The 25,360-nt window shown below is 48.2% G+C and overlaps 5 protein-coding genes across 8 annotated transcripts in view; 3 read left to right on the plus strand and 2 right to left on the minus strand.

The window, feature by feature from the left end:
* Positions 1 to 6: 6 nt before the first annotated feature.
* LOC105562788 (myosin-4-like) lies at positions 7 to 3,891 on the minus strand (the record flags this gene model as incomplete). The annotated part of the gene is made up of 12 exons (XM_012013859.1): positions 3,488 to 3,891; positions 3,315 to 3,421; positions 2,467 to 2,636; positions 2,197 to 2,372; positions 2,059 to 2,113; positions 1,856 to 1,982; positions 1,643 to 1,770; positions 1,446 to 1,572; positions 1,215 to 1,357; positions 990 to 1,101; positions 327 to 629; positions 7 to 228 (listed from the first exon to the last, which is right to left on the minus strand). Coding segments are annotated over exons 1-12 (1,680 nt in total), but the record flags the coding sequence as incomplete, so codon positions are not given.
* Positions 3,892 to 5,069: 1,178 nt separating this feature from the next.
* On the plus strand, positions 5,070 to 8,691 carry LOC105562792 (anaphase-promoting complex subunit 7). 3 transcript variants are annotated; one of them, XM_012013863.1, is made up of 5 exons: positions 5,070 to 6,162; positions 6,247 to 6,661; positions 6,738 to 7,012; positions 7,087 to 7,347; positions 8,628 to 8,691. In XM_012013863.1, exons 1-4 carry the CDS (start codon positions 5,357 to 5,359, stop codon positions 7,307 to 7,309), a joined length of 1,719 nt encoding a protein of 572 aa, XP_011869253.1. In that variant the 5' UTR covers positions 5,070 to 5,356; the 3' UTR covers positions 7,310 to 7,347; positions 8,628 to 8,691. The 3 variants fall into 3 exon arrangements, with proteins under 3 accessions (XP_011869253.1, XP_011869254.1, XP_011869252.1); XM_012013864.1 differs by lacking the exon at positions 8,628 to 8,691 and adding an exon at positions 7,803 to 7,984; XM_012013862.1 differs by lacking the exon at positions 8,628 to 8,691 and having other exon boundaries at positions 7,087 to 7,513.
* On the minus strand, positions 7,431 to 10,141 carry LOC105562790. The gene is made up of 3 exons (XM_012013861.1): positions 9,860 to 10,141; positions 9,236 to 9,337; positions 7,431 to 8,885 (listed from the first exon to the last, which is right to left on the minus strand). The coding sequence occupies exons 1-3, from the start codon at positions 10,004 to 10,006 to the stop codon at positions 8,553 to 8,555; spliced, it is 582 nt and encodes a 193-aa protein (XP_011869251.1). The 5' UTR covers positions 10,007 to 10,141; the 3' UTR covers positions 7,431 to 8,552.
* A 1,013-nt stretch (positions 10,142 to 11,154) lies between these two features.
* Positions 11,155 to 17,194, plus strand: LOC105562789. Its single transcript, XM_012013860.1, has 3 exons — positions 11,155 to 11,306; positions 12,904 to 15,460; positions 15,726 to 17,194. Exons 1-3 carry the CDS (start codon positions 11,226 to 11,228, stop codon positions 16,469 to 16,471), a joined length of 3,384 nt encoding a protein of 1,127 aa, XP_011869250.1. The 5' UTR covers positions 11,155 to 11,225; the 3' UTR covers positions 16,472 to 17,194.
* A 2,381-nt stretch (positions 17,195 to 19,575) lies between these two features.
* LOC105562793 overlaps positions 19,576 to 25,360 on the plus strand; it is a 33,988-nt gene continuing 28,203 nt past the window's right edge. For both annotated transcript variants that reach the window (XM_012013865.1, XM_012013867.1), the window contains exon 1: positions 19,576 to 20,934. The gene's annotated coding sequence lies outside the window, so the exon portion shown is untranslated. The remainder of the gene's footprint in view (positions 20,935 to 25,360) is intronic.

Here is a 25,360-nt window from a genome sequence, read left to right on the forward strand (position 1 = left end):
ACGATTTGTGAGAAACTCGCAATTACTTTTTAAACTGATATTCTCCGCTTTTGTTTCCGTTAAAGATTTGTTCAGCACGCTAGTTTCTTTCTTGGTGCCATTGATCACCTCATTTAGGTGGTCTATGGTCTTTCTAAATTCATTTAATCGTGTTTCATAATTGTTCTTCAAAGTATAAACTTCTTCAGCATGTTTGCTTTGCTTATTTTCATACAAAGTCTCTGCGTTCTGTAAAAGTTCAAGAAACGAAAATTTAAGAAATTCTTAGAGTATCCAACGTGAGAAGAGGATTTTATTAATATATTAAATTTATTCGTTTATATTACCTTAACCTTCAGGCTTTCTCGTTTCATAATTTCTTCTTTTTCCCTTTGAAGAATCTTCACTTGCTGCTGCAGGTCGATATTGGCAGACTCGTTGGTGCTCTTAGTTCTCTCTAGAGTCTGCTGTATCTCAGTGTTCTGTTTTTGTGCAAGTTGAAAGTCCCTCTGCACGTTCGAAAGCTTATTTTCGAGATTCTTGGAATAATTTATTTCGTCAGTTAATTTTTTGTCCATTTTGTTTACGTCATTAATAAGACCTGCCTCCCTTTGCTTTGTTGCCTTCAACATCATCTCTAAATTCTGAATCTAGAAAGTAACATTAGAAAATATTAAAGTAACATTAATAAAGACTAGTATCATATATTAGCCCAAGTTAACAAACGAGCCTCTACAGGGTGAGTTTTATTTCGTGAACCAGTCTTTTCCCATATGGATTACCGGCCGAAACTGTAGCCAACCTGAGAAAAAATGGAAAACTCTAGTTATATATGTTTCAATCATGTAATATCTATTTGTATTTGGAGAGATATAATTAGATATTACACGATTGAAACATATATAACGAGATATTTTCCAGTTTTCCAGAGTTGGCTACAGTTTTGGTCGGTAATCCATCTGTCATGGCAAAAGACTGGTTTACGAAATAAAACCCTGAATATAACTTACTGTTGCTGTTTTTGTAAGCAATTCATTCTCCCGCATATTTTGCTTCTCCGTTAATGCCTCACAGGCAGTGTTCAACTCTTCATATTTCGTAATCATCATATCCAGTTGATTTCTGACACACACAAAAAAACACATTAACCTTAATAAGTCTAACGATAGGATGCAATTTGAAAGATATTTTTAATTTCGAAACATTCAACAGGTTTTATCAATTTAAATACCTACGTAGACTTGGAGACTTCATCCTGAAGTTTTGAGATAAGCGCGTCTCTTTGCGCGACTATTTCCGTAATATTCCCGTTATCTTGCTCTAACATACTCAATCGTGATTGCAAACTTTGCGATTCTAGTTCTAGTTGCAACTGTTTCTGAAATGAACATTAACAGAATAAAAATATGATGGATTAATGAAAAGAAGAAAAATAATGAAAACAAAAATGTTTTCTTTTAACGTACTTGGATAAGCAGTTTCTTTTCTTCGGCGTGTGCGTTCGCCAATTCATTTTTCTGAGAATGGAATTCGCGTTCGGCATTCTCCATTTGCTTTTTCAACTTATTTTGCTCCGTCAGCGCCTCTTCCACTCTAAAAAAAAGTTATTCAGCTAATATTATTACAGTTCGTGCAATTTATTGCGTTTGGCGCGATGACTTACTTCTTTTCTTCAAGTAGCAATTTATTCTCTAGTTGTACGCTCGATTTCGCGATGACGCATTTCTCTTTCTCGATCGTCTGCAGTCTCGATTGTAAATTTTCATGTTCTAAGACCAACCGTTGCTGCTCCTAAATTAGAAAAACCACCAGTCAAGATACATCGTAGCAAAATACGTTTGTAAAATCTCTTCGAAGAATGCCTGAGGCAACGAACTTTGACGAGTGTCAACTTTTCCTCGACATGTGCATTCGTCAATTCATTTCTTTGCAACTGCAGCTCGTATTCAGAATTTTCCAATTGCTTCCGCAATTTATTCTGCTCCGCCACTGCCTCTTGTAATCTAATTAAAAAGATGACTTTTAATAAAATTTTCGTCTGATTACGCGAAGTATTTATCGGGATACGACGAAAACTACCTTTCCTCTTGAAGTAGCGACTTATTTTTCAGTTGCGCGACACGATTCTCCAGATCTGCGATTACAAAATCAACAATTACAAATAGCACAAATGTAGATCACGACCAAAACTTTCTTAATGTACGAATAAAAACGCGCCTTTCGACCTCGTGTCGTTCAGCTGCAGCTTTTGGATGGCTTCCTGTTGCTTCAAAATCACGCTATCATACAAGTTGGACAAATTGTCGCGGTGCTGCTGAAAGCTGGCGAGGCTCTCTTTGATGTAATTGAAATACTCCGTGATATTCTCGATGTACACCCAAGTGGCGTTCACTCTGTTGTTGCCAAAAAAGAAAGTCGACTCGCAGAATGCAGGAGAGATTCACCTTGGCGGAAAAGAAAAAGAACAAAAAAAAAGGCGAGGCTCACTTGGTTTGAATCTCCTCCCTGTTGCGCACCTCCGTCTCCAAGGAGGCGGATAAGGAAGCCTCCGCCTCTTGGCTCTCCTTCAGTTTCCGTTTTAGACTTTGAATCACACTTTCTTGACTCTGCTGGGTTTGCCGCTTGTCTGCCTGCGCGTTCGAACTCTCGGCTACCTGCTACACCCGCGCAAAAGCGTTCATGGAAATTCATCTCCTTCGTTCGCGGCAACTTTGATCCAACTCCGATCAAGCAAAGTTGAGCGGCGATTAAATCAACCGGTGGAAAACTCGAGACGAAACACAAGCTATGTAATTCAATCGTCTCTGCCTTTTCGCGTCAAGCGACAAAAGAAATTACAATTTTTATCCACGCTGACAAAAGCTGCAGGTGTCGTTCGACAAGTTAATTGTCCATTGATAAGAGTTTGATTCAAGTTCACCAGAACACTAGGGTTGACAAGAAAAAAAAGAAAAAAAACGAAGCAACCCAAGGCCCAGTGAGAAATGATTCGTCGATCGACGTCGAATCGACATCGACACCGTCGAATTGACGTCGATTCGACATCATTTCGACGTCGATCGACGAATCATTTCTCACTGGGGGAGAGGTGAAAAGTCAAAATTACGTCAGTTCGATGTCACCGACCAAAATATAATTTTCTATAAGTCTTGACTTTTCGTGTTTCCCCTCGGGAAACTTTACATTAAAAATACGAAAAATGGTGAAAAATGGCCCCCAGGGTTATTCTCGATTTAGCGGGCCCCTTTCTCGACTCGTTGGGCCCTCATGGTTGGTTAAATCGAGTGTTTACTGCAAAGTTCCTCGCGGCTCCTCGAAGCAAAGCGGTTACGCACCTCTTCCGCTTGCTGAAACGGAATATTGCTTCCCGTTCGGTTCATCCATTGTGCGACCAGCGTATCGATGAACCTGCCGCCGGTTTGCGTGCCCGCGCGAGCTTTCTCTGCAAGTTTCGCGGGAAGATTACAACGCGAGAATCAGCCGCGCGCAAGCGAGAGACAAAGCTTACCTTCCTGCATTTTAGTTTTTGTTTTTTACGTTTCAATATCAGCTTACGGGCTCGATTCGACCGTCGGCTTGCGGCTTCGCCTCACTGAACAAGGCAGGTAAGCATTGTTGCAAAAATAAGGAAGTCAAACTGCGACAACTTCAAGCCGGTCTCTTCTCGCGGATAATTTTCTCTCTTTTTCCTTCTTTTCCATCGCGATAAACGAGCGATCGTTGTAATCGCGGTAGAAGCCGCTTCGCGAAAATCCGATTAGATATCCGGCTCGTAGGATGCGATGCAAATTGCATTAATTCTCGGAAAAATAAAAATTGCTTCGCATTTAGTAACATTTCGTGTCGCCCAACGCGCGCGCACGTGACTTACCGCCCTCTGTCGGCGTGTCGTGCAAGCGTTTCGCGTTTAGCCGGAGAGAGAAGTTCAGCCGCACTTTGCCAAGTGGGTAACGCAGATTCGCACAGTTTTGGTTCGCCTCCCGCGCTACGGTTAAGCCTATCACACAATAGGAAAGCACAGGCAATAGGAACAGGGAATAGAATTTTTGACGCGTTGGATTGGTTGGAAGAAAATTTCCGACGAATCCAACGCGTCAAAAATTCTATTCTCTATTCCTATTGCCTATTGCCTGGCATTGTGTGATAGGCTTTAGGCCCCATGCGACGATCTTGTACTTGAAGTGATCGTAAGCGATTGAGTGAGAAAAACAGTACCGCGTGCCGCTGGCTTAGAACGCGATTGACAAACGTCGACATTGCTCGTACGGGACGATCGAGATTCTCGTAGGAAGCGATCGCGTTGCGACGAGCGACGCGAAGACACGCGAAACATTCGCCTCGCTCGACTGAGCCTAACTGAGCCGCGCTAACTGATAGACCGTTTTTCGATCGAGGTGTTTTTCAGGCGTTTTTACGGCGCTACGTCATTTCGTGGAACCGGCGCTCGGCTTTCGGCCGAGTTGTTTACGCCGCTCGGTCTATAGCGCTACGTCGTTTTTTCGAATTTCCGCGAAACAAGGTCACGCAGGATCATTCGCGCGGCGACAACTGAACGAGTTTTTGTTACGCCCGCGCCGTACTCGCGTATCGTGTTATTCTCTTTTGATACGCGGTCGCGACAAACACGGGAAGAAATCGCGATCGCTCTCCGGGAATAATTGGTGTTCTATATCGTCGCGTGGTCGCTCAATCTCCGCGATTTGCCATCCGTGCTCGGTTAGCCAACGAGCAGATATCCAGCGCGATTCTGTACGTCCAAGAATCAAGGCGCTTGCGAGCTTGAAATTATTTATTGCGAGATAATCACGGACGATATTTGCTTTTCGGACACATCTCGTACCGACCGCAAGTGGCCAGACCTGGAAAAAAAATTGCAAAAATCCCGTTATATGCGTTTCAGTCATGTAATATCTAATTGTATCTCAAGAAATATGAATAGACATTACGCGATTGAGACACACATAACGAGATTTCCTTCCATTTCTTCCAGTCGCGGTCGGTAATTTATCTCCTACTCTGTGTAGATCTCGTGCGAATCGGCAAAATGTGGATGCCGGCTACGTAGTTCGTGTCGACGTTTCGCGATGTCCGCAGAGGTCGTGTCGCATTCGAGGCGTCGACGGTGGCCACGGCGGATCTTTCAGGTTATATTTACGCGGGTTTGAAGCACAACAAAACGAATATTTCCAACAGGGACGAGCAATTCACGCGGTCTCAAGTGCCGACGCAGAAATGCAGGAGGAGAAGAGAACGGGTTCCTGAATGGAGATAGAAATCTCGTAAAGTTTCCTGCGCGATGTCACGCTCTGCGAAATTCTGAAAATCTCACGCTCCCTTTTGACATTGTTGTCGCGAGGCCCCGAGGAATATATCAGCCATGTCGGGACTGTTCGAGCAGATCAAGCAGCTCTACGATCAGGCGCTGTACTGCAACCTGATCTCCCTGACGAATCTGGTGCTCTCGCTCAGCGAGCACAATGCCGACTTGCTGCCCGGCTACAGCAAGTTTCACGTGTACGTCTATTACGCGGACGCTCACTTTCACCTGGGCAAATATCGCAGAGCGGAGACCCTCTACAAGAAGGCTCTGCAGTTCCGCAAGTGTCTGCTCAAGTCCAAGGGCACGGGGAAGCCGCTGCTGGACGGACAGAAGGACCTGCCGTCGGACGTCAACATCAAGTATCAAATCCACTTGTGCCTGGTCAAGTCCAAGAATCTGCAGGAAGCGCTGCAAGTGCTGCAGAGCATCCCCGGCAAGCAGCGCACTGCCAAGGTGAACATGGCGCTGGCAAAGATGTTTCACGAGCAGGGGATGGAACGCTCTGCCATCACCACGTACAAGGAAGTCTTGAAGGAGTGCCCGCTGGCCCTGGAAGCGGCCGAGGGTCTCCTGTCTTTAGGGGTGAAGGGCGTGGAGGTGAACTCGCTGATCGTCAGCTCCGTCTCCAGCTCGATGAACCTGGAGTGGCTCAACACGTGGATCAAGGCTCACGCTCACATTCATAACAGAGAATACACCCACGCCGTGACCACGCTGAGGTCGTTGGACAACGTTGTTCTCCTCAGGGATAATTTCAATTTGCTGACCATCATGGGCGAGTGTTACTACTACGCGGGCGATGACAAGAACGCTCTGCTATGCCTGAGGCGAGCCCGCGTCATCGAGCCGGACATAACGAAAGGGTAAGTTGATCGATGTCATTCGGGGGCTTGTCGGGGCACATGTATCTCACGCAGGGGTGTTTATCGTTCGCTACTTTTCCGCAGGGTGGACATATATGCCGCGGTTCTGTACAAGATGCATCACATCAAGGAACTGGAGCGGTTGATACCGGCGATAACTACTAACAACGAGTGCACCGGCGAGATTTACGTGGCGATGGCGTATTCCCTGTACGCCGCTCGAAAATTCAGCAGGGCGAACACGCTCACCGCTCAGGCGTTGAACCTGAATTCTAACGACATAGAGGCCACCATACTACGTGGCAATATTTTCATCGAGCAGAAGAAGTATCAGGACGCGTTATTCTTCTTTAGGCACGCCGTGCAACTGAAGCCGTACAGATATGAGCCGCATAAAGGCCTGGTGGATTGTCTCGTCGGGATGCACAGGTTGCGAGAGGCACTGAATATCGCCAGTAGCTCTTGCAAACAACTCGGGCATACCGCGAGGGTTCTGACAGTGAGTTGTGGTTGAAAAGAAAGTGCGAAATGTTAATCTAAACGCACGACAAACGAACATCTCATTACGTTTGCAGTTATACGCGTCCGTCTTGATGAAAGATCCAGTGTCGGTGAGCAAGGCTAAGAACCTTCTTGAAAAAGCATTGTCTCAAGATGAGGTCTACTTGGCTGCCGTGTACTTGCTCGCCGAGATATACGAGCAGGAAATGAATTTGGATGCAGCCATCGAACTACTTGAGAGACAGGTGGAGATTCATTCCACCTGCAAGCTCCATCAAACCTTGGGAGACTTGTGGGCGAGAGTACACAACGAGGAGAAGGCTTTAGATCATTATGCCATAGCTTTAAAGTACGTATGCCACTTTTGTAACTGTTGATTAACGCTACGCGTTTAGGTGAGGCTTATCCATCTTTTATCCTCAGCTTGGATCCGAACAACAGAAGGGCTATAGAGGGAATGCATCGATTAGATAGTTCTTCTAGCAAATTGGATTCCGCCTATTATATGTCTGTCGGTGAGGAACAGGCTGATACCACGTACGACGTCGGTGACGGTCTACCGGACACAGATAACGACGACGCGCCCGAGGAGAGCGAGACTGAAGCCATCTGGTCGGATATGGACTTGGAAGCCAATAGCCAATAGTCATTCTTGGCGTGGAAAGGAATAGCCAGTCGATATCGGTCAGTGCTTTCAAGTTCCATTACTGCCGATTTCTCGGGAAATCGCGGGGGAATAATTCGTGCGAATGAAATGAGACTGAGAGTGTTCGTGATTAATATTATTTGAGAGTGATACATCGTAGACAATTTACTTCTCTTTATAATAAATTCAGTGATTGTACCGTCACGGAGCTCTGTTGCCTATTTTTTTTAAATGTAAAGTAAATTTTAAGTTTGTTTTTTTTTATCAATTTCTATTACGAAAATATTTTCACAAAAGAAAAAAAGAAGTGTCGCCGAACTTAGGGAGGGTTAAGGCAAGCTACACCCGTCGTTTATTTGTGTCAGTATGCGGCAGTCACAACTTAGACTTAGAGAGAGACAGAGCGCAAACTATTCGATAATAAAATATATATAGATCGTAGGAAGTCATAATACAATCCCTAAATCGATGTAAAACAATATCACATTTGCAGAATAGGAAAGCTCATCACTGGCTCGCGATTTGCCAACATGCCTTTCCGTATCTCTTACACCTGATATGTCGGTATTGTCAAGGATCCAAGCATAAAGCCTCAATTACCGGAAATATATACTCGTCTATATAACAATACAGTACATTCGTCAACAATATCCGTATATATATGTATATATATAGATAAAATTATTATTAGATATTTTACAGAGTGCCATTTAAAATTAAATAACATACAGTTTTGCTATATATATAAATATATATATATATATATATACATACATTTGACAATACACGTATTATCGTAACAATAGTGGGCTTCTCGCGACAAAGGGAGCGTCGCGCGACATATAAAAGAATCGATAACACTTACTCACAAGATTCTCCTCGCGATTCTGATAAATATACCGCGAGAAAGGTATTCGATGCAACAATTAAACTTTATATGTGCAATGTAACAATTTAAGTTTATACGACTTGCTACACGCGCTGGCTTGCTTGCGAAATCGCTTATCGTGTCTTTTTTTTTTTCTTACGCAACTACGCACATCTACGAGAATGTAAAATTTATCGGTCAAAGCCAAGAAACACCCCGGGATTGTAATTATAATTAACGCGCGCGGTGTATTCTGCAAAATACTCTCTCGTACGAATTTTCATTCGAAATGGAAGATACGGTTAATTTAGTCGGGAATTTTCCTCGTCCAGCCGGTTAATTCGTTAATTAGCGACTCGTTTCGTTTATTGCTGATTATTTAAGGAACTTTTTCATTTGCTTCGTTTGATGCTGCATACTGTATTGAGCGTTCTCGGCCTTGGTGATTAGCGAGTCCAGCTTGTCCAGGTGGGATCCCATTTTCTGGCCGAGATCGAGCTGCTTCGGCTGGACGCTGCTGTTCGCGGGCTGATCCGCGGGCTGATCCGCGGCAGCGTCATCCGACGTCTCCACCGTCATCACCTCCTCGGCTTCCGGCTTCTCCTGCCTGCCCTCGTCGGGGTTCGGCTCCTCGGGCTTGTGACGCGGCGTTCCGCCGCGGGAGTGCACCTTCACCTTGAGCAACGTTCCCAGACTACCGCAGACTGTCTGCGGAATTGTTTATTTCATACAGCGGCCTCCTTTCCCTCTATCTCCCGCGGTGGAAAAACGCGGGGAAGCGCGCCGCGCGTGTAATGTTCGATTTATCTGTAACTCGTCAGCGCGTAGTGACGAACAATTCATTTAGCCGTCGCGGCCGCGCGGCGGAGAGCCGGCGGCGGTGCAGGAGAGGAAAGCGTTATCAATTTAGCGAGCGGGTAAGAACATAAAGCGCCCGCGTCGTATCGGTCGTAAAAATTCCGCGCTATCGTTATGACAAAATAATAATTAATTCGAGCAACATGCGAAATGAGCGCGCGCGCTGGCCCGCGCACGGCAAATTAATTATCCCAAGTCACCTTGAATCTGTTGAGCTTCTTCTGCGTGGTGCTCAGAATGGTGTTGAGCTCATCCAGACCGCCGCCGATGCGCTTGGTCGACTCGTCCGCGTAATCCAAGTCCTAAGAGATAAGAGGCGGTGATCGTGAGGCAAATCATGTCGCGGACACGCGTGGACGGGCGCCGACGTTAATGAACCCCCGGCGATCAGCTCCACGGCGTCAGCGATTTATTACGGATGATCTGGCTTCATCTCGCTCGCCGCACGTGGACGCGCAACCCGATTCTGCTGCGTAACGTCTACCGCGAACGCGATATCGCCGTAGGTGCATTAGCCGTTCATAAACGTGCGAGAGAGAAAGAGAGAGAAAAAGAGAGAGAGAGAGAGAGAGAATGGACGATGAGTGGGAGAGAAGAAGAGGGGAAACGAAACTGATAAAAGCTCAAAGAAAACTACCGAGTACGCCCTGATGTTTGGCTATAAAAAGGAAAGATTTGTAATCCTCGTTGACGAGGCGGACAGCCTCGTCGGGGTGCGGGCGTGCCCGATTAGAGATTCAGGCTGTTATCTCGGTGACGCTTCCAGATTCGGATTCCCCCGGACTTTGAATTTCTAGCGCGAGCGAGGCGCGGCGCGATTATACCTGTAATGCGCCATCGTCGTCGTCGCCGTCGTCGTCGCGACGATTCTCGGTCTGCGCCGCCAGCGACTGCCTCCACTCCTCCTCGCTGGGCCTCGGCAAGCCCAGCAATTCCGCCCTTTCGCAGGCGTGCTGATAGTCCTCGGACATTACGCCGGCCCCCAGCTACACGACGACGCAGACCGCAGGCCGTAAGTGCCGGGCGTCGCGACGGGCGATCGTACTCGCGTGTTCTCCCCGACGCGAAATTCCGCGGAAATCGCTGCGCCCTTGGCGCGAGCCATGCATCGCTCAAAGAATCCATATTGGGGTGGAAACTGCGCAAGCTCGGCCGAAGGTGGGCAGAATTACGGATGAAGTAGTCGCGTAGCCGCGACACCCTCCTTGGGAACGGTCGGGCTTCGATCGGGGTTGATCCCGATCAAATATTAATTTTCAGGAGGCTGCAGCGAGGGCGAGAGAGAAAGAGATCGATCTGGAAAAGTGGAACGTTTAATAAAGTAGCTCGTAGGTAAAAGCGTTCCCGATAAAGTCCAAATTTTTTAAGAGCTCTTTCACGAGATTAACCAGCGAGAATAGCCTAATCAAAGTGTCAACATGCCATCAAATTGATGAGGGATAGGAATAGCCGAAACAATGGCAAAATGATAATAACTCGACTGCAAAACGTCCTATGCCTTGATAGTGATTTGGACTGTCATTCGAAGAAACTTGTATGTTAAAATATAAAAATAACTTATATAACAAATTAAAGGTATGGGAACTTGAAACGTTTAACATGTACAGAAGTTGCGATACGAGGAAATAGTCAAGTTAAATATTGTCTCATCATAATGTAGTCATTTTGACGTCAACGTGACATGTTTGAGTTTTTCTGGTATAACACTACAATTATCATCTAGACATCTATTTTCGCCTTTCTATATGATCTTTTATTGCGTACAGCGTGAAAACAGTGTCAATGTTACATCGTGTTCAGACATTTCCTTGATGCAGCGACGGCAAATAACGATTTCGATGCCATATTGATATCATTTCGATTGGACTGTTTGCACCGGCAAGTGCCATTAGGTCGGAAGTTGTACAGCGTTCGGGAAGGCGGCTCGCGAGCGTCCGGGCAGATCGCGAGATAACTTATGCAGGTGGACCTCGGGGGGTTCTCAGGGCGGGCTCCGTATCGTCGTGTTCATGATTAATTTCAATTTCGCCGTGTGCACTTGGACCACACAGCGCACCGCCGCACAAGCCGTCCTCACCCACGTGCACGTCATAAAAGACGTGCACGCGCACGTTATATAAGCTACGCGACAGCTTGATCGGTTTGCATTGTTGTCGGAGCGAAGTCTGCGTCGTCTCGCGAGTGTGAGTTATGGCACCGACGATGTCATCGCGGATCGCGGTACGGGGGATCGGGCTCACTCTGACCCTGCTGCTCGTGTCGTCCGCGCAGGTGAGACCGCGGGGGTGACCCGACCTTGACGCGAAGGAAAGTTGGCCGGTTGAAGGGAGCGAAAGGAAAGAGGGGGAATTTTCTCCTACTTTTTAATTTGTTTCGATACACTTTGAAATAAATTTATTTAAATAACGAAGGGAGGGTTTGCTTATGTAGTCACCAGTGATGATTAAACATTTAAACGGGAAACTTGTAGTCAATCCGACTGGCGTATCCCTTTAATTGTTCAATACGGCGTTTCGACCCTATTTTTTTGGGTCCTTATCAAGTAGTGCCAAGTGAGTCTTCGTCGTCACATAAGACAGAGTCGAATTATAAAAATACGCGTACATGTGTCGAACTCCAGCTCGAGCCCAGCAGCCACAGTGCTAACATGTACGCGTATTTTTATAATTCGACTCTGTCTTACGTGACGACGATGACTCACTTGGCACTGCTTGATAAGGACCCAAAAAATAGGGTCGAGACGTTGCATTCGCCAGTCGGGTTGACTATAAGTTCCCCGTTTCAATTATTTACATGAAATACATGTAAATTTTAATAAGATATACACTTGAGTATATTTTAACATTTATATTATTTGTATCAAAATATGTCATGCGCATTTTTCGAAAATGTCCACAAATGAAAGATTACAATTTTTTTGTTCGATTAGAAACGAGCAATTGCGAGCTTTTAGATTACTGATATGTCGTACTCGAGTACCGTTGCGCTCTACTGTTTAAAGATTTATCTTTAGTATTAACGAACATTTATGGTTCGTAGTAAAATCGTGCGCGTTATCCGCTGTGAGAGACAGTTCACCTATTTCTCGAAAGATTTATTGGGTTATCGTTTGTCAAATTAGAGACGCCAACTGTCAGCGATAATCTACTTCGACGTGAATAACAGTATTACATCCCAATATCGCCGGCGTGTTATTGGACGAGTTAACATTGAGAACGATGCCCGATATGGATCGTTAAATTCTTCGCGACCCTCGCAGTAACCGAGCGGGGAAGACGAAAGAAATAAAAAAATCGCCCGGGTGGCCATCGAATTTAGAGAATTAGCCGATAACGTTATTAGCCGATCCGACCGCCGCGGCGGCGACACCATTTTCGCATAATCGATCGAAGCGAATGCCTACCGTGCCAGCAACTTGGATTCTCAGCCCTGTCGAATATCCTTTCGCAAATTGAACGCAATTGAATTTGAAGAATTATTCGACGTCAGAACGCGACTAACAATAATTAAGCTTTCAATCGACCATAACTGGCAACGTGCCTCAGCGCGGTCGAACTGGTGAGAACACCCGCCTTTGAGAGTAGGGAAGTCCAGGTTCAAACCCTGGCTGAGGTAATAATTTTCGGAAGAAATTTTCTGTGGTAAAAACACGTTGCCAGTTATGGTCGATTGAAAACTTAATTATCGCAGTTGAATTTTCTCTTAAAACTCACTCTGAAAATCATGTGAACTCTTACGCAGTTGTTCAAAATGCCACGTTGTCCCGCGATTACACGATTTTCAGGGTAAACTTTAAGAGAAAATTCCCCCCGTGTAACAACGAAAGGAGTCGACCACCCTCGGTTGCTTCATGTCCCAATTTCTCTAGGCGGTCAACTACGAGGTCCACAGACACGACGTGATAGCAACGAATTTAAACGGCAACGTAATCTTGACGAGCCGCGACTATCTCGAGCAACTGAATTTCGTGGCGCCGAAAGCGAGTTACACGCTGCAAGAGGCCACGGAGCATCTGCTGCAGTTCGGTGCGCTCCTGCGAGCGCGGATACTCGACACCTTCGGCAGACTCCTGTACGTCTATTACGACGACTTCAGCATAGCGGAAGTGGAGGCGTTGCGCAAGGTATATCGCGAGATCCTCGAGCGTCAGTACGACGTGTTGAACCTGGTCCCCAGCGTGCTGAGGAACCCGGACACGCGGCCGTCCAGGATCTGCGCCGAGATCTACGATCACGCCGCGCAATCCTGTCTGAGGGGTAGCGCGAGCGTGTGCCGCAGAATCAGGAGGCAACACGATCTCCCGCATCCCGACGATCGCGACACGCCCGCGTTGAATGTCACTTACCGGATATACCGCTCGTCCAAGATATCGAAGCAGTATCCCAGAGGTTTCTCCCTGGCGACCACGCTGAGATTTCTGCAACGGCAGATGCTGACTGTCACGCCCAATCTGCTTTCCGGGCTCCTCCAGCACGTGAGGTACGAGAACTACGACGACGACGTTCTCATCGCCGAGAGGGAGCTCGTGCGACACTATCGCGAAATCGCGACGACTCGGGAGATTCCGATGCCGACTAAGGAGCTGAGCAGGTTCCACACTGTCAACTCTTTCCTCAAGTTCTACTTCGACATGTACGCCAAGAAATTTCTGGACGACGATCTGAAGAAGCACGCGCTCCTCATCGCGAGGAGCATTGCCGACGACGTCGGCACGATCGACGAGAACATCCACTTGCTCGGGAACGTGTACGAGAACCGAACGATTCACGTCGAATACCTCTTCGATCTCGTGCTGCCCGACGACCTGCTCGAGAGCGACGTCATCGAGGCGAAGAAATACCTAGTGACGAAATTAAAGAAATTCAACGTGGTGGAGAAATATCTCAGGGTGCAGAGGTATCAGCAGGCCACCCCCGCTCAGCTGATGTTGGAGATCACCGAGCAGCTGAGGGATATCGACTTTGCTAAAAGCATCGCGACGTCTCTGCGGATGCACGCCAAATTCTGGCGCAGGAGTCGCATGATCGAGAGCCTCGACGAGCTGCTGGAGCTGTTTGACACCTACGAGAATCTGCGGCAGGTGCCGCGCTATCTGCACATGATGCGCAAGATTGACTGGCTCAAGGAGAGCCTACAAGCTATGAAGGACGTCCCCGTTGAGATTCTTTGCAATGCTCCGCGAGCCTGCCTACGAATAGGCCTGCAACTGGTCTTACACTGCCAGCTCGTAAGTACCGAAATCAAGGACTCCATCAAGGAATTCATCGAGTTGAGCGACGTGTGCGTGGAGCCCGTGCGCCTGATAGAGGAGTCGAGACGCTCGATGGAAATCCCGTTCAAGATATCGAGAACGCGGGTAAGTACGGTATTGCAAACTGCGAGCACCTTCCTCGGCGAGACTACGACCCGACGCGTCTACGACCGCAGCACGGTCGAAGACCGAAGCGAGACGACGGAGAGCACCGAATCTAAGGAGTCTGAAGTGTCTGACGAAACGACGGAAGCGGCTCCGCCGAAGTCCTCGAAGGAAAGGAGTTCTACAGAGTCTACGAGAGAGACGACGACGACGACGACGACTGCGCCGAGGACCACGCCCGAGCCCACGAAGCCGGTCGCGACGACCCGGCTGGAAGAAGAGATATTCGCAGCCGAGACAACCACGGCCGCGACAACCGCTACAACTTTACCTGCGACCACGACATCGCCAGCTACAACAACTACGCCGTTACCCACAACGACTACGACATTGCCTGCCACATTATCGCCGACTACGACAACGTTGCCTACAACTATGCCGTTACCCACAACGACTACGACATTGCCTGCCACATTATCGCCGACTACGACAACGTTGCCTACAACTACGACAACCACTACGATGTCACCCACGACGACTACCACTGTGCCGTCGACAACAACCACGACAGCGTTGCCCACGACGACTACGACAGCGTCGCCCACGACGATTGGTACAACGTTACCCACGACGACCACCACAGCGTCGACCACAACGGCCAGTTCAACGTTGCTTGCAACGACTACCGCGTCGCCTACGGTCACGACAGAGCTACCGATCGTCGACGTGGTGATGAAACTGGAGCACTCGACTATCAGGACAGTCAACGTTCCGCGTGCCGGGATTACGGAGCCCCTGAGAAACTTGACCGTATTTACGACACCTGCCCCGATGAGATCCTGCGAGTCCAACGAATGCGAGCAAAGTAGCGAGCAAAGTGTCGAGGTGACAACTGCTCTGCTCTCGACGACGCGATCTCCGACGACGACGACGGCGCCGACGATGCGGATTTCTACACACGAAATTATTCGAGAAACGCCCTCCGAGCCATCATCGACCTATGAAAACTTCGTCAGCGAGTCTGCGGTTTCTTCGACGACAGAGTTGAGCAAAACGCCGGTTACAAAAGGTAAAATAGTATTATATTACATTTTATACAGCTTTGTTTATAATATGAGATAAATGCTAGTCGCGCTAGCTTCGCTCCTCAATTTAGGAAAAAAAAAAATTACGATTTCTGACGTTAATCTAATAAGCTTTTCGGGAAAAATACTCGTTCTACGTACACATTCGTTCATTTAACAGATACATTACAAAACAGACTGTAAAGCATCTCAAACACATGTATAACTGTAAATAAATGTCGAAGATTAACACTGTGAAACGCAACACAGGCGATAACTGCGTCAAGTCCTGCTTAGAAGGCTGCAAATTCAAGAGCGAGAGCTTGGAGACATCGGTAAAGTCCTGCGAGACGAGCTGTGACTCCGCGACGGAGGACTGCGACGGGGAGGACAAGAGCTCGCCGGGATGCGACAGGGATTGCGAGAGGAATTGCGCTACCAAGGAAGAAGCCGAAAAGAGCGCCGAGTGTATGACGCTGTGTCCCTCGGACCGCGTGGAGAGCGCGTCGTGCGAGGAGGGCGACTGCACGACGTCGGCGGTGCCGGCGGTCGGCATGAAGCTTGAACGCACACGGACGTCTCGCCTCATGTGCGAGATCCGGGATCCCCATCATCGCCGTCAGCTGAAACGGCTGGCGAGGATGCGGGCGATCAGCGCCGCAGCTGCCGCCGTCGCGACGTCGCGCCTCGACGTCCTCAGATCGTCGCGCCGTCGAGATCGGATCGCGACCAAGAAGCTGTACAATCTGTCGGCCGCCAAACTGCCCTATTCCAAGGATAGGAAGATGGCGGGATACGTGCTGGAGAAACGTCTCGGCGACAGCGGCGACGACAAAGACTGGAGACGTCGTAAGCAGACCTCCGGACAGGCGAAAAGGCGGCTGGCAAAGAGATTCAGTAGGAAACTAACCCAGGGGACGACGCTCGAGGAACATCGCACGAGAGGAACCACGCCGTTTCGCCACAGTCAGATTAAAAGGATATCTGGAAGAGGCGAGGAGTCGATCAGCGCGTAAAAAGGCCGAGAGTAAATCGGAGTCTATTGATTGAGGATTACGTTGTTTAAGCGGATAATGTTATTATAGCTGTTACGTTACTATGGACGATTGATGTTCAGCCGTTACTTGGTCGTGCTGCATTTAACGTATTTTCTGCCCGTTTAATCGGGTCAGAGGCGAAAAATATCGTGGAACGTTACGGGGCTCCGTTCGCGAGGGGCTAATTATATCAGAGACAAGAGCGTTTATCGAATTCGGCTGAACGATTACTCGGTCCCGAGATTTTAATAGCCGTCTATATTTAATCGGAGGACCGTCGTGAGACTCGTATGCATTATGAATTATTTCTTCGATGCTTTCTCAAAGGCCGTCGTTGACGTCGCAGCACTGATGAAATTAAAGTCGCGTTAATGAGGTCTCTTATCAGCGTTTCGTGCAACACAAATTTGTACCGCGCGCGGCCCGAGGTATTTCCGAACGTTGTTGAAATTGTCAGAGAGTTTTTCCCGTTGAATTTTGTAAAGCCTCGACGCGTCCTGATGAAGGCACGTCTAGCCGTAGAAATTAATTCTGAAATTGTATCGTGATATAATCTTCAGTCTATTTATACAGTCTGTTTACTAGATTAATTGTAAGAGAATTGCCAAACAAATTTGCGAGGATATGAAATAGAAATTGTGGTGCTCGGTGGAAGATACAATTATTTGAGTACTTCAATCGAGTACTTCTATTCACGTACTATTCGAGGCTCTTCTTATTCCCGCTGTGGAAGGCTTAGCTTCCCTTTTTAGCGGGCGCTCGAACAAACATTCGTCACACATTCTCGTTTCGTGCCGCGCAAGTAGCGACGAGGTCCGGCGTGAGTAAACGCCATAAACGGATAAGCGGAGCAAACGATAGAACACAATGAGAAGTAAATTTGACATGGCCGGTGCCCGGCGCGTAATCTGTCTTATTAAACGATCCTGCTCGCACGGTGAGCGATTACATTTGAATTTACTTTACGCGCGAAATAAGCGCCGTGTCGCGCTATCGAGCCAATTAATTCTCCATCCCCAGGATACCTTTACGACCACGGCGAATCCGCTTCATTTCGCCGATCGTTATTCCGCTACCACGCGAGAGTGACCTTTTTCCTTCTATTTTTCCACCGATTGCGGCATTGGAATCTCGCGAGGGACCGCCCGGCGAAAAAATTCCGACGCTTTCGCGGCGAGGCGAGGCGAATCCGCAGATCCGCGAATCGTTTCTCGTAAACGTAAACGTAGATGAAGATCCCCCTATTAGGCGATTTTTGGCGACTGTTTGCTATACCAAAGTGTACCAGGGTGCACACTCGGCGTCACGAATGCCTTTACACCTGACGAAAGACGCTAAAGATATCCAATTGGCAAATTTATTTTAATACAATGAATTGTTCTATCGGAATATATTGAACTTGACGGCTATTTTCAGGCGTACAAGCATCCATGACGCCGAGTGTATGCTCTGGTACACTTTGGTCGCGTGTACCAAGCGATCGCCAAAAGTCGTCTATTACAAGACAAGCTCCTAATGTGAGATAACGTTTCTGTCCAGTTAATAGACATCATCTGTTGGTTCCACCGTGAATTTATTGCCCTTGGAGTTAAGTGTTTGGTGGAAAATTCGTTGTTGGATCGCGCGTGTAATTGTTGCGAAAAAGAAATTTGTGAAATTGGATGTGGCTATCTTGTATTACATACAGTGATGGACAGAATGGTTGCGACACTTTAATGAGTTTAGAAGCGCGCATTTAGATCTAGGCGAGGGGGAAAACGCCGAGGGCATTGTGGTGTACAGGTTTGCGGCATTACTGGGCATTGCTAGGTATTTTTTGGGCATTACAAAGATATAATAAGATAAAGTAATGCCCACTGGGCATTAGTGGGCATTGGCGTACAAGACTTTGGTCGGCGGTTTCCCCCTCGGATTTAGCTTTATGTTCCAAAACATTTTCCCTGAGGATAATTTTACTCGAGAAGTAGACCGAGAACGTATAAAATGGTTTCGGAATGGCCGTGTGGTAAAATATTCCTCGGGAAAGATTTTGGAGCGCAGCCCTGAATCTAAACGCGCGTTCCTAAACTCACTAAAAGAAAAAGGCTTCGACCATTCTGTCCGTCACTGTATTGTACAAGCCCGCGCTCCTAGAAAACGTTTCGCTGTATTTTTCTAAGGCTTGAAGACGGTCGCTGGTCTTCCTCGTCATCCTTCGTCGACCTTGCGGTCGCAGGTATCGACCCGCGATTACGTGCGCGCTCGAAATTCTGAGGACCTCGGAAAGCGCGACACGTGCGAGCGCAAAGGAGCCCGAACAAATTGCCGATATAATCGGTACACGTGCCAGACCTGCTATTTGAAATAACGCCCGCTCAGTATAGACAGTGCGTGACTGTCCGACACCCCCCGCGGAGTGTGTTTACAAAAGCGTAACGCACACGCGCAAACACCTTCGTATCGAGCCGCCATTCGCGAGCCGAATTAAACGCCGGAATCGAATGGAAATCGTGCGGAGGACGAAGAGGGAGAGGGTTTCATATCTCGTCGAGTAGGATCTTTGCTCTCTTTTCCACCCTCCCTTGTTTGCAGATAGAATACGAGTTTCCTGCGAGTATCAATCTGTTAAGCCAACGGCACTACTTTTCCTACCGCGTTCGCTTATGGGAACCAATAAGGGCGCAGAGTTTTGAGCCAACGGCGCGCGATATTTTTCCTACTCGATTGCTCACGAGGGCCAATTAGGGTGCAGAGTTTTCGATCGCTTAAAGCTAGTGCCTGATTGGCTCTCGCGAGCAATCCAGTAGGAAAAATGGAATCGCTCGTTACACATCGCGACATCCTCCGCGTATCTTCAAGGTTTCTCTTTCAAGGTAATTCTTTTAATTCAGGATTTTCCCTCGTGACTAAACGTTCGCACGCGCGTTTCACGTGCCGTGTCGACGCAGGTCTTCCCCGCCGCGGAGAGCTTCTCGCAATTTACGCGACGCGTCGGTGTGACTCGCGGTCGCGGGCTTCGTGGTCAAATGTGACTTCAACCAGTTCGAACTGGTCGACTCGTAAAACACATACGAAGACGCGGGTGCGCGCGCGCGCGCGAGAGCGGTCTCGTTTTTCTTTTCTTTTTTTTTTCATGAATTTATGTGGCACTCACGTGCTCGGTCGGCAGGCCGGCCTTTCGCGAAAATTGTCGACGCGCGCGTACATGTGTTTGCGGCGCTCGTTAAACCACCGCGGCTGACGCGTCCGCCGTCTATGCGTATCGGCTCATGTGACCGGCAATTTGTACCGGCGTACAAATTCGCGGTTTGCACAGGCGGCCACGGGATACGTCACCGCGAGATTCCGAAGAGGTATGTACGCGCGCGAGGGGGAGGCGCGAGCGAGTCGCGATCACGCGCGCCTTCACCACGCGCGGCGGAGCGCGGGAGGACCCGCCTCGCGCGCGCGCGGGTGCGCGTGAGAGAACGCCGATCGCGGGGAGCTTAATTCGAACGGAAACGTTTCGCTAACGAAGCGCCAACCGTCACGGCGCGCGTGACCTCTCTCCTTTCACCTCGCTCGGGTAACAAATCGCGACGGAGTGTCTTTTTCGCCAAAGGGCAGAGGAGCCCGCCCGTCGTCAAAAGATCGCGAGAGAGTGGGGGCGGAGGAAGGAGTCTAGCGCGCGTTGGAGGTTTCCACTGATGCCGTTGCTAGGTTGCGGCGGGCATCCCATGTACGGGCGAGACAGAGAGAGAAAGAGAGAGAGAGAGAGGGAGGAGAGCGAGAAACTCGAAACAAAGAAAGAGAGGAAGAAAGAATGGCAAAGAGAGCGAGAGGGACGGCGCGGCCCTAACCCCGCGCGTTTCGGCAAGCCTCGGCGGCCGGTCGCGGCGGCGATCGGGCGCGCTCGCGTCCGCCGCGGCGGCGATTCGGTTCGGCTCGGTACCGTACGGTACGGAACGGCGGCACGGTGTTGTTACGCTACGCGCTCGCTTCGCTTCAGTCCGTTACGGTGCGTCGCGCGGCGCGTACGGTGGGACGCGCGTTTTCCGACCTTCTGGGGGCAGCGCGCGTGCACGCGGGGGGACGCGTCTCTCTTGTGGCGTCGCTGCGGTGGTGCGCGGAGGGCGCGCGCGGGCGTAAAAACGCCGAGACTCTCCCCCTTTATCAAGCGCGCTTTCTCTCTCTCACTCACTCTCCCTCGCACCCTCGGTCTCGCTCGCGCTCTCTCTCTCTCTCACACTCTCTCCGTCCGGTCCTGCTCGAGCACTCGTCGGAGCACGCGTCCCTGACATGCGGCCGGCGAGCGTCAGGACGAGCCATTGTCCGTGCCGTTTGACACTCGGGGCAACGGCCAGCCGCGCAGACGACTCTCCCCGCGGCCACGCCGCGCGACCGAGCTGAACTCACCGGTGCCCGAGCTCACCTGCGGCTCGCGACGCGGGAGGAGGTTGCGGAATCGGGGGATCGTCCCTAAGGTGAGTACCTCGGCGTCTCCTTATCGTGCCGGCCCGAAACGCTGACGATCCGTTTTTAACCCCCCGTACGCGCTCGACGGAATGCCCGCCGGCTCTCGCGCCTCCAGGAGGCGTCTACTCCCGGCCGTTAAGTTCGCCGTCCGTAAGGCCCTCCGACTCGCCCGACGACGCTCTTATTTGTCTCTCGTTTTTCGCGGCGCACCAGCAGTGTCTCGCTCCTACAGAATCGCGTTTACTCTGAATTAATTGACCTCGGAGCGCTCACGTTGCGTGTCGCGTCGTCGTTTTCTCGCTGTCGAAACGATTACGGAGGCGCGAATTTCCTCGTCCACGCCTGAGCCAATGCAAATGCGAGCCGCGATGTCATTACGTGTTACACCTCATTGGCGGGGTTTCCCCCGCTGAGCACTATTGCCACGTATTCCCATAAAGGCCACCGGTAGAGGCACGTCTCTCGTTCCAGCGCCGAGAGTTCTCTGTTCCAGAAATTATGCCGGCGTGCGAAACGCCCGTCTCGAGCGAAATGCCTGCTCTGAAATGTCAGTTTCATGACTTAGATAAAAAAAAAGAAGAATGGATCATTTTAACACGGCCCACGTTCTCGATTTAATCTGTCCCGTCAAGTCAAGTTCGCCTACAACGCGCGCGGTTGGATCGCAGACTTCTATACAGGGTGTCCCAGGTGGAAAGGTCAATACTCTGGGAGGTGATGGTATCGGTCATTTTAAGCAAAAATGTTCATACGAATATATGTCCTATTCCCCACTGTTTCAGAGATAGAACCACTTGAATGTCTCGTGTATTTACTTCTTTCTGTACACTTGACCCTTCATCCAACCCCATAAACGTCCTGTGGAAGGGAAACGGAAGAAAAGTGAATACACGAGTCGAATTGCTCGCTCAAATAATGGATGCTAGCGCCCGCATAAAGGAACGTCACGATGTACTCGGACGAGCAACACGCCACGTTCGCACAAGAAATTGAAAAATGCATTGTCGTTGGCGGTGGAGTTTTTGAAAATCTATTAGGATCTGTAAAAAATGTATCGCTTGAACAATAAGTGTTAGAAATAGTACGTAGTATTGCTTTCTTGTCGGTAATTTTGCAGCTGTACATTCAAATAGCTCCGTCTCTCAAACAGTGGGGAATGGGACGTATATTCATATGAACATTTTTGTTTAAAATTACCGATACTATCACATCCTAGAATATTGACCTTTCTTCCTGGGACACCCTGTATGTGTACTACTACACCGCAGGGTCGGGAGGTAACTCGTTACTCGTAACAAAGCTACAGTTACAGTTACTTTGTTTTTTTGGTAACTCTAACCTTAACGCTGGACTGCTAGACTGTTACCCTTGGTCCACAATCTTGCTTCAAGTAAGCTGTAAGCCTTAAATCGTAAGAAATTAACCAATCACAGGTAAGAGTGAGGGGAATAAAGGCCTGTGATTGGTTAGTTTCTTACGGCTTAAGGCTTACAGCTTACTTAAAGCAAGATTGTGGATCAGGGGTTACTTCAAGCGGAAAAGTGAGGTAAAGAGCTCCGCCATGTCTTGCTAGGTAAATAAAGCGGTACGTGTGCATCGGTCTATCAATGGCACACCGATGCGCACATAGGGGAGAGTCGCCGTGTATGAGACACCGATTTTTTTTTTGTAATTGCCGAAAATCTACAGGTACAATTAAAAATATAATAGATCATTTTGAGGGGAATTTAATAAGCTCTAAGATGCTGAAATGTCAGCGACACACCGACGCACACGTACTACTCTATTTACCTAACAAGACGTGGCGGAACTCTTTGCCTCACTTCTCAGCTCGGAGGTAGCAGTCCAGTAGTGCGTAGAAGTCTGCGATTTTGGATGCGGTTACGCGAGAAGGAACCAAGCGCCATTTTCGTGATTTTTAGGTCTGTATTGCGAGGCGATCACGAGGGCCTGTACTGCGCGAAAATGATTCGACTCTCTTATCTGCGAGGAAACGCATATAACACGCGGAATTGCGTTCGAGGAGAATTATATTACGGCCTATATTTTATACGCGTTTTACGCGAGAAATAAAATCGGCGCCAACGTTATCTCAGTATAGTTGGAATTGTATTTCCGATAGCGTCGGCGCCGATTTTATTTCCATGCGAAAGAAACGCGTGCAACACGTGTAATTGTATTTGAGGACAATTATAGTTCCGGTCGTTGGTATCTGATTGTCAGATAGCGTCGGCGTAGAATTTCGCTCCTAATCAAATAGAGTTAATTAGGATCAGTGTCATACGAATCAAGTAAGAAACGAAAACGCCAAATTTTAGTTCCGAGCCCAATATTTTTAATTTAATACGTGAATTCGTACACGAAAAAAAAATGTAGCTGTCGTAGCTAAAAACTGCACGCGGTAACTAAATTTCGGTCGTAAAATATGGACAGCTATTAGCTGTGGTAGCAAAAAAAAATTTTTGTCCGGCGTATACCGTTTTCCACCTGTTCTGCACTGAGAGAAAAAAAGTGTTGCATCGAGAAATATTTCGTGATTCAACTGTTTACGGCGATCACGGGCTGCCAAGCAAATATTTATCAATTCGTAAAGATGTATGTTTGAATGAATCACTGTATGTTTAACTTAAAAATATTTGAACTGAAGAAATACTGCCGACTAAACGTACTTCGTCATTTCAATAACTTTGTCTTCTCAGTGTGCGCGCCGTTACTTTCGGACATGTAACACGGTTTCGTTTAGGTGGAGTCATTGAGTGCGTTCCGGAAAGACCGCTACAGCGTTTTTGCTACAATTGTAGCGGCGCCATACTTGTCTTAGCTTGCATAACCTCGAAATTGTATTTTAATGGTAAGAGTCGCGTTTACCAATTAATTGAAACGAATAGAATGGAAAATATTGAGGATTGGCTCATGAATGACATATTGCTCGATAATTTATCAGGCGAAAGCAACAATGAAGAGGAAGAAGTTCCGCTACAGTTGTAGCGGAAAATTTTGCCGAAACGCACTCATTGTCGTCAGCAAATTCACGTGTTTTTAAATCTATACACGATTTATGGTAATTATTAAAATGCTGTACTTCGCTTTTAACGTTTTGTGAAATTTGCTCCAGCAGAAAAGTGAGGTTTCGCGGTCGGTCCCGCGTTGCAGAACCGCGTCCATTCGATAATAGAGATATATTTCAAGATACTGTTACATCGATATGTAGGATTTCGATGAGCGACGAAAAGCCTTTGGACGCGAAGGACGGAAGCGCGTCCGTTTGTCAGCCTCGACTTATTCCGCATACGTTTATACACTTCCATCCACGCTTCGCGACTTTGCGTAATCCGTCAGGAGTTAACATTCGAAACGCTCGCGGTTCCATTGCAGCGCGCCAGACGCGCGGCGCGGCGTGGCGCAACGAACCGATCGACGTTTCTCCATGGCCGTGCACCTTTTTTCTTGGCTCTTTTTCTCTCTCGTTTCGCGACGCAAAACTAAAAGGCGGAAGGTTCCGTTGGCCGAGCCGGGGCGGTACCGTTCGCGTCGGGCGTCAACGCGTCATTATTTTCGACGGTCCGCGGAGATATTTCAAAATAGCGCGTGACAGACGCGTGTGTACGTTGAAAAGAATCGGAGGTCGGGACGCGAGAGATCAGCGGGCGTGCGAGATGTGCAGTTTCCTCCGCATCTCGCGCGTCGACGCGGCGCAAATCCGCCGTGACAACGTAGCACCGCCGCGAACGGGATCAAGATCGCAGGCCGGAGACGGCGCGACGCGTCGGCGAGCGCGTTTAGAAAGTTCGGATTTATGCTAACTTACGTAATATATTTCGTTCGGGATCGTACAGGCGACCTTTGCCTCGCCTACGATGCCGCGCTAGTGGCCGCTTTCGATATCGGTTTCTGCCCCGTGGAATTTTCGCGGTTTATTTTCGTACGCGGATCGTAAGTGGCCACGTCTACGCGTTTCGTGTTTCGGCTGTGTATCGCGACCGAAGATTTACGGCACGCCGCGAGCGTGAACTTGCGCCTCATCTTATAATTTTTGAGAGAACATTCTCTCCAGACTTTTAAATTTATCCCGACACTCGTGTATACGTGGGACAACGCAGCATTTCGAGGAGTTTTATGAGAGTTTCTTGGAATTTTATCAGTTTTATTAGTAATCAGTATACATTTTACTAGTAAAATTTCCAAAAACTCTTATAACATTCTTCAAAATGTCACATAGTCTCACGATCACATGATTTTCAGGGTAAAATTTAAGAGAAAAGTTTCTCCAATCTTTTAAATTTATCCCGACAGTCATGTATCCGTGGGACAACACGGCACTTCGAAGAATTTTGTGAGAGCTTCTTGAAATGTTACCATAATTTTACCATTTTTATTAGTAATCATACTCAGTAAACATTTCACTAGTAAAATGTATGGTAAAATTTCCACTCT

The sequence above is a fragment of the Vollenhovia emeryi genome, unplaced genomic scaffold, assembly GCF_000949405.1.
Source record: "Vollenhovia emeryi isolate VEMERY1.0 unplaced genomic scaffold, V.emery_V1.0 DF939183.1, whole genome shotgun sequence".
Taxonomy (NCBI): Eukaryota; Metazoa; Arthropoda; class Insecta; order Hymenoptera; family Formicidae; genus Vollenhovia; species Vollenhovia emeryi.

Coding starts and splice junctions, on each gene's coding strand:
- LOC105562792 (XM_012013863.1), top strand. CDS start 5,357: ATGTCGGGACTGTTCGAGCAGATCAAGCAGCTCTACGATCAGGCGCTG. Junction 6,163..6,246: donor GAGCCGGACATAACGAAAGG/GTAAGTTGATCG, acceptor ACTTTTCCGCAG/GGTGGACATATATGCCGCGG. Junction 6,662..6,737: donor ATACCGCGAGGGTTCTGACA/GTGAGTTGTGGT, acceptor TTACGTTTGCAG/TTATACGCGTCCGTCTTGAT.
- LOC105562790 (XM_012013861.1), bottom strand. CDS start 10,006: ATGTCCGAGGACTATCAGCACGCCTGCGAAAGGGCGGAATTGCTGGGC. Junction 9,338..9,859: donor ACGACGATGGCGCATTACAG/GTATAATCGCGC, acceptor CTTATCTCTTAG/GACTTGGATTACGCGGACGA. Junction 8,886..9,235: donor AGAAGCTCAACAGATTCAAG/GTGACTTGGGAT, acceptor ACAATTCCGCAG/ACAGTCTGCGGTAGTCTGGG.
- LOC105562789 (XM_012013860.1), top strand. CDS start 11,226: ATGGCACCGACGATGTCATCGCGGATCGCGGTACGGGGGATCGGGCTC. Junction 11,307..12,903: donor TGCTCGTGTCGTCCGCGCAG/GTGAGACCGCGG, acceptor CAATTTCTCTAG/GCGGTCAACTACGAGGTCCA. Junction 15,461..15,725: donor CAAAACGCCGGTTACAAAAG/GTAAAATAGTAT, acceptor AACGCAACACAG/GCGATAACTGCGTCAAGTCC.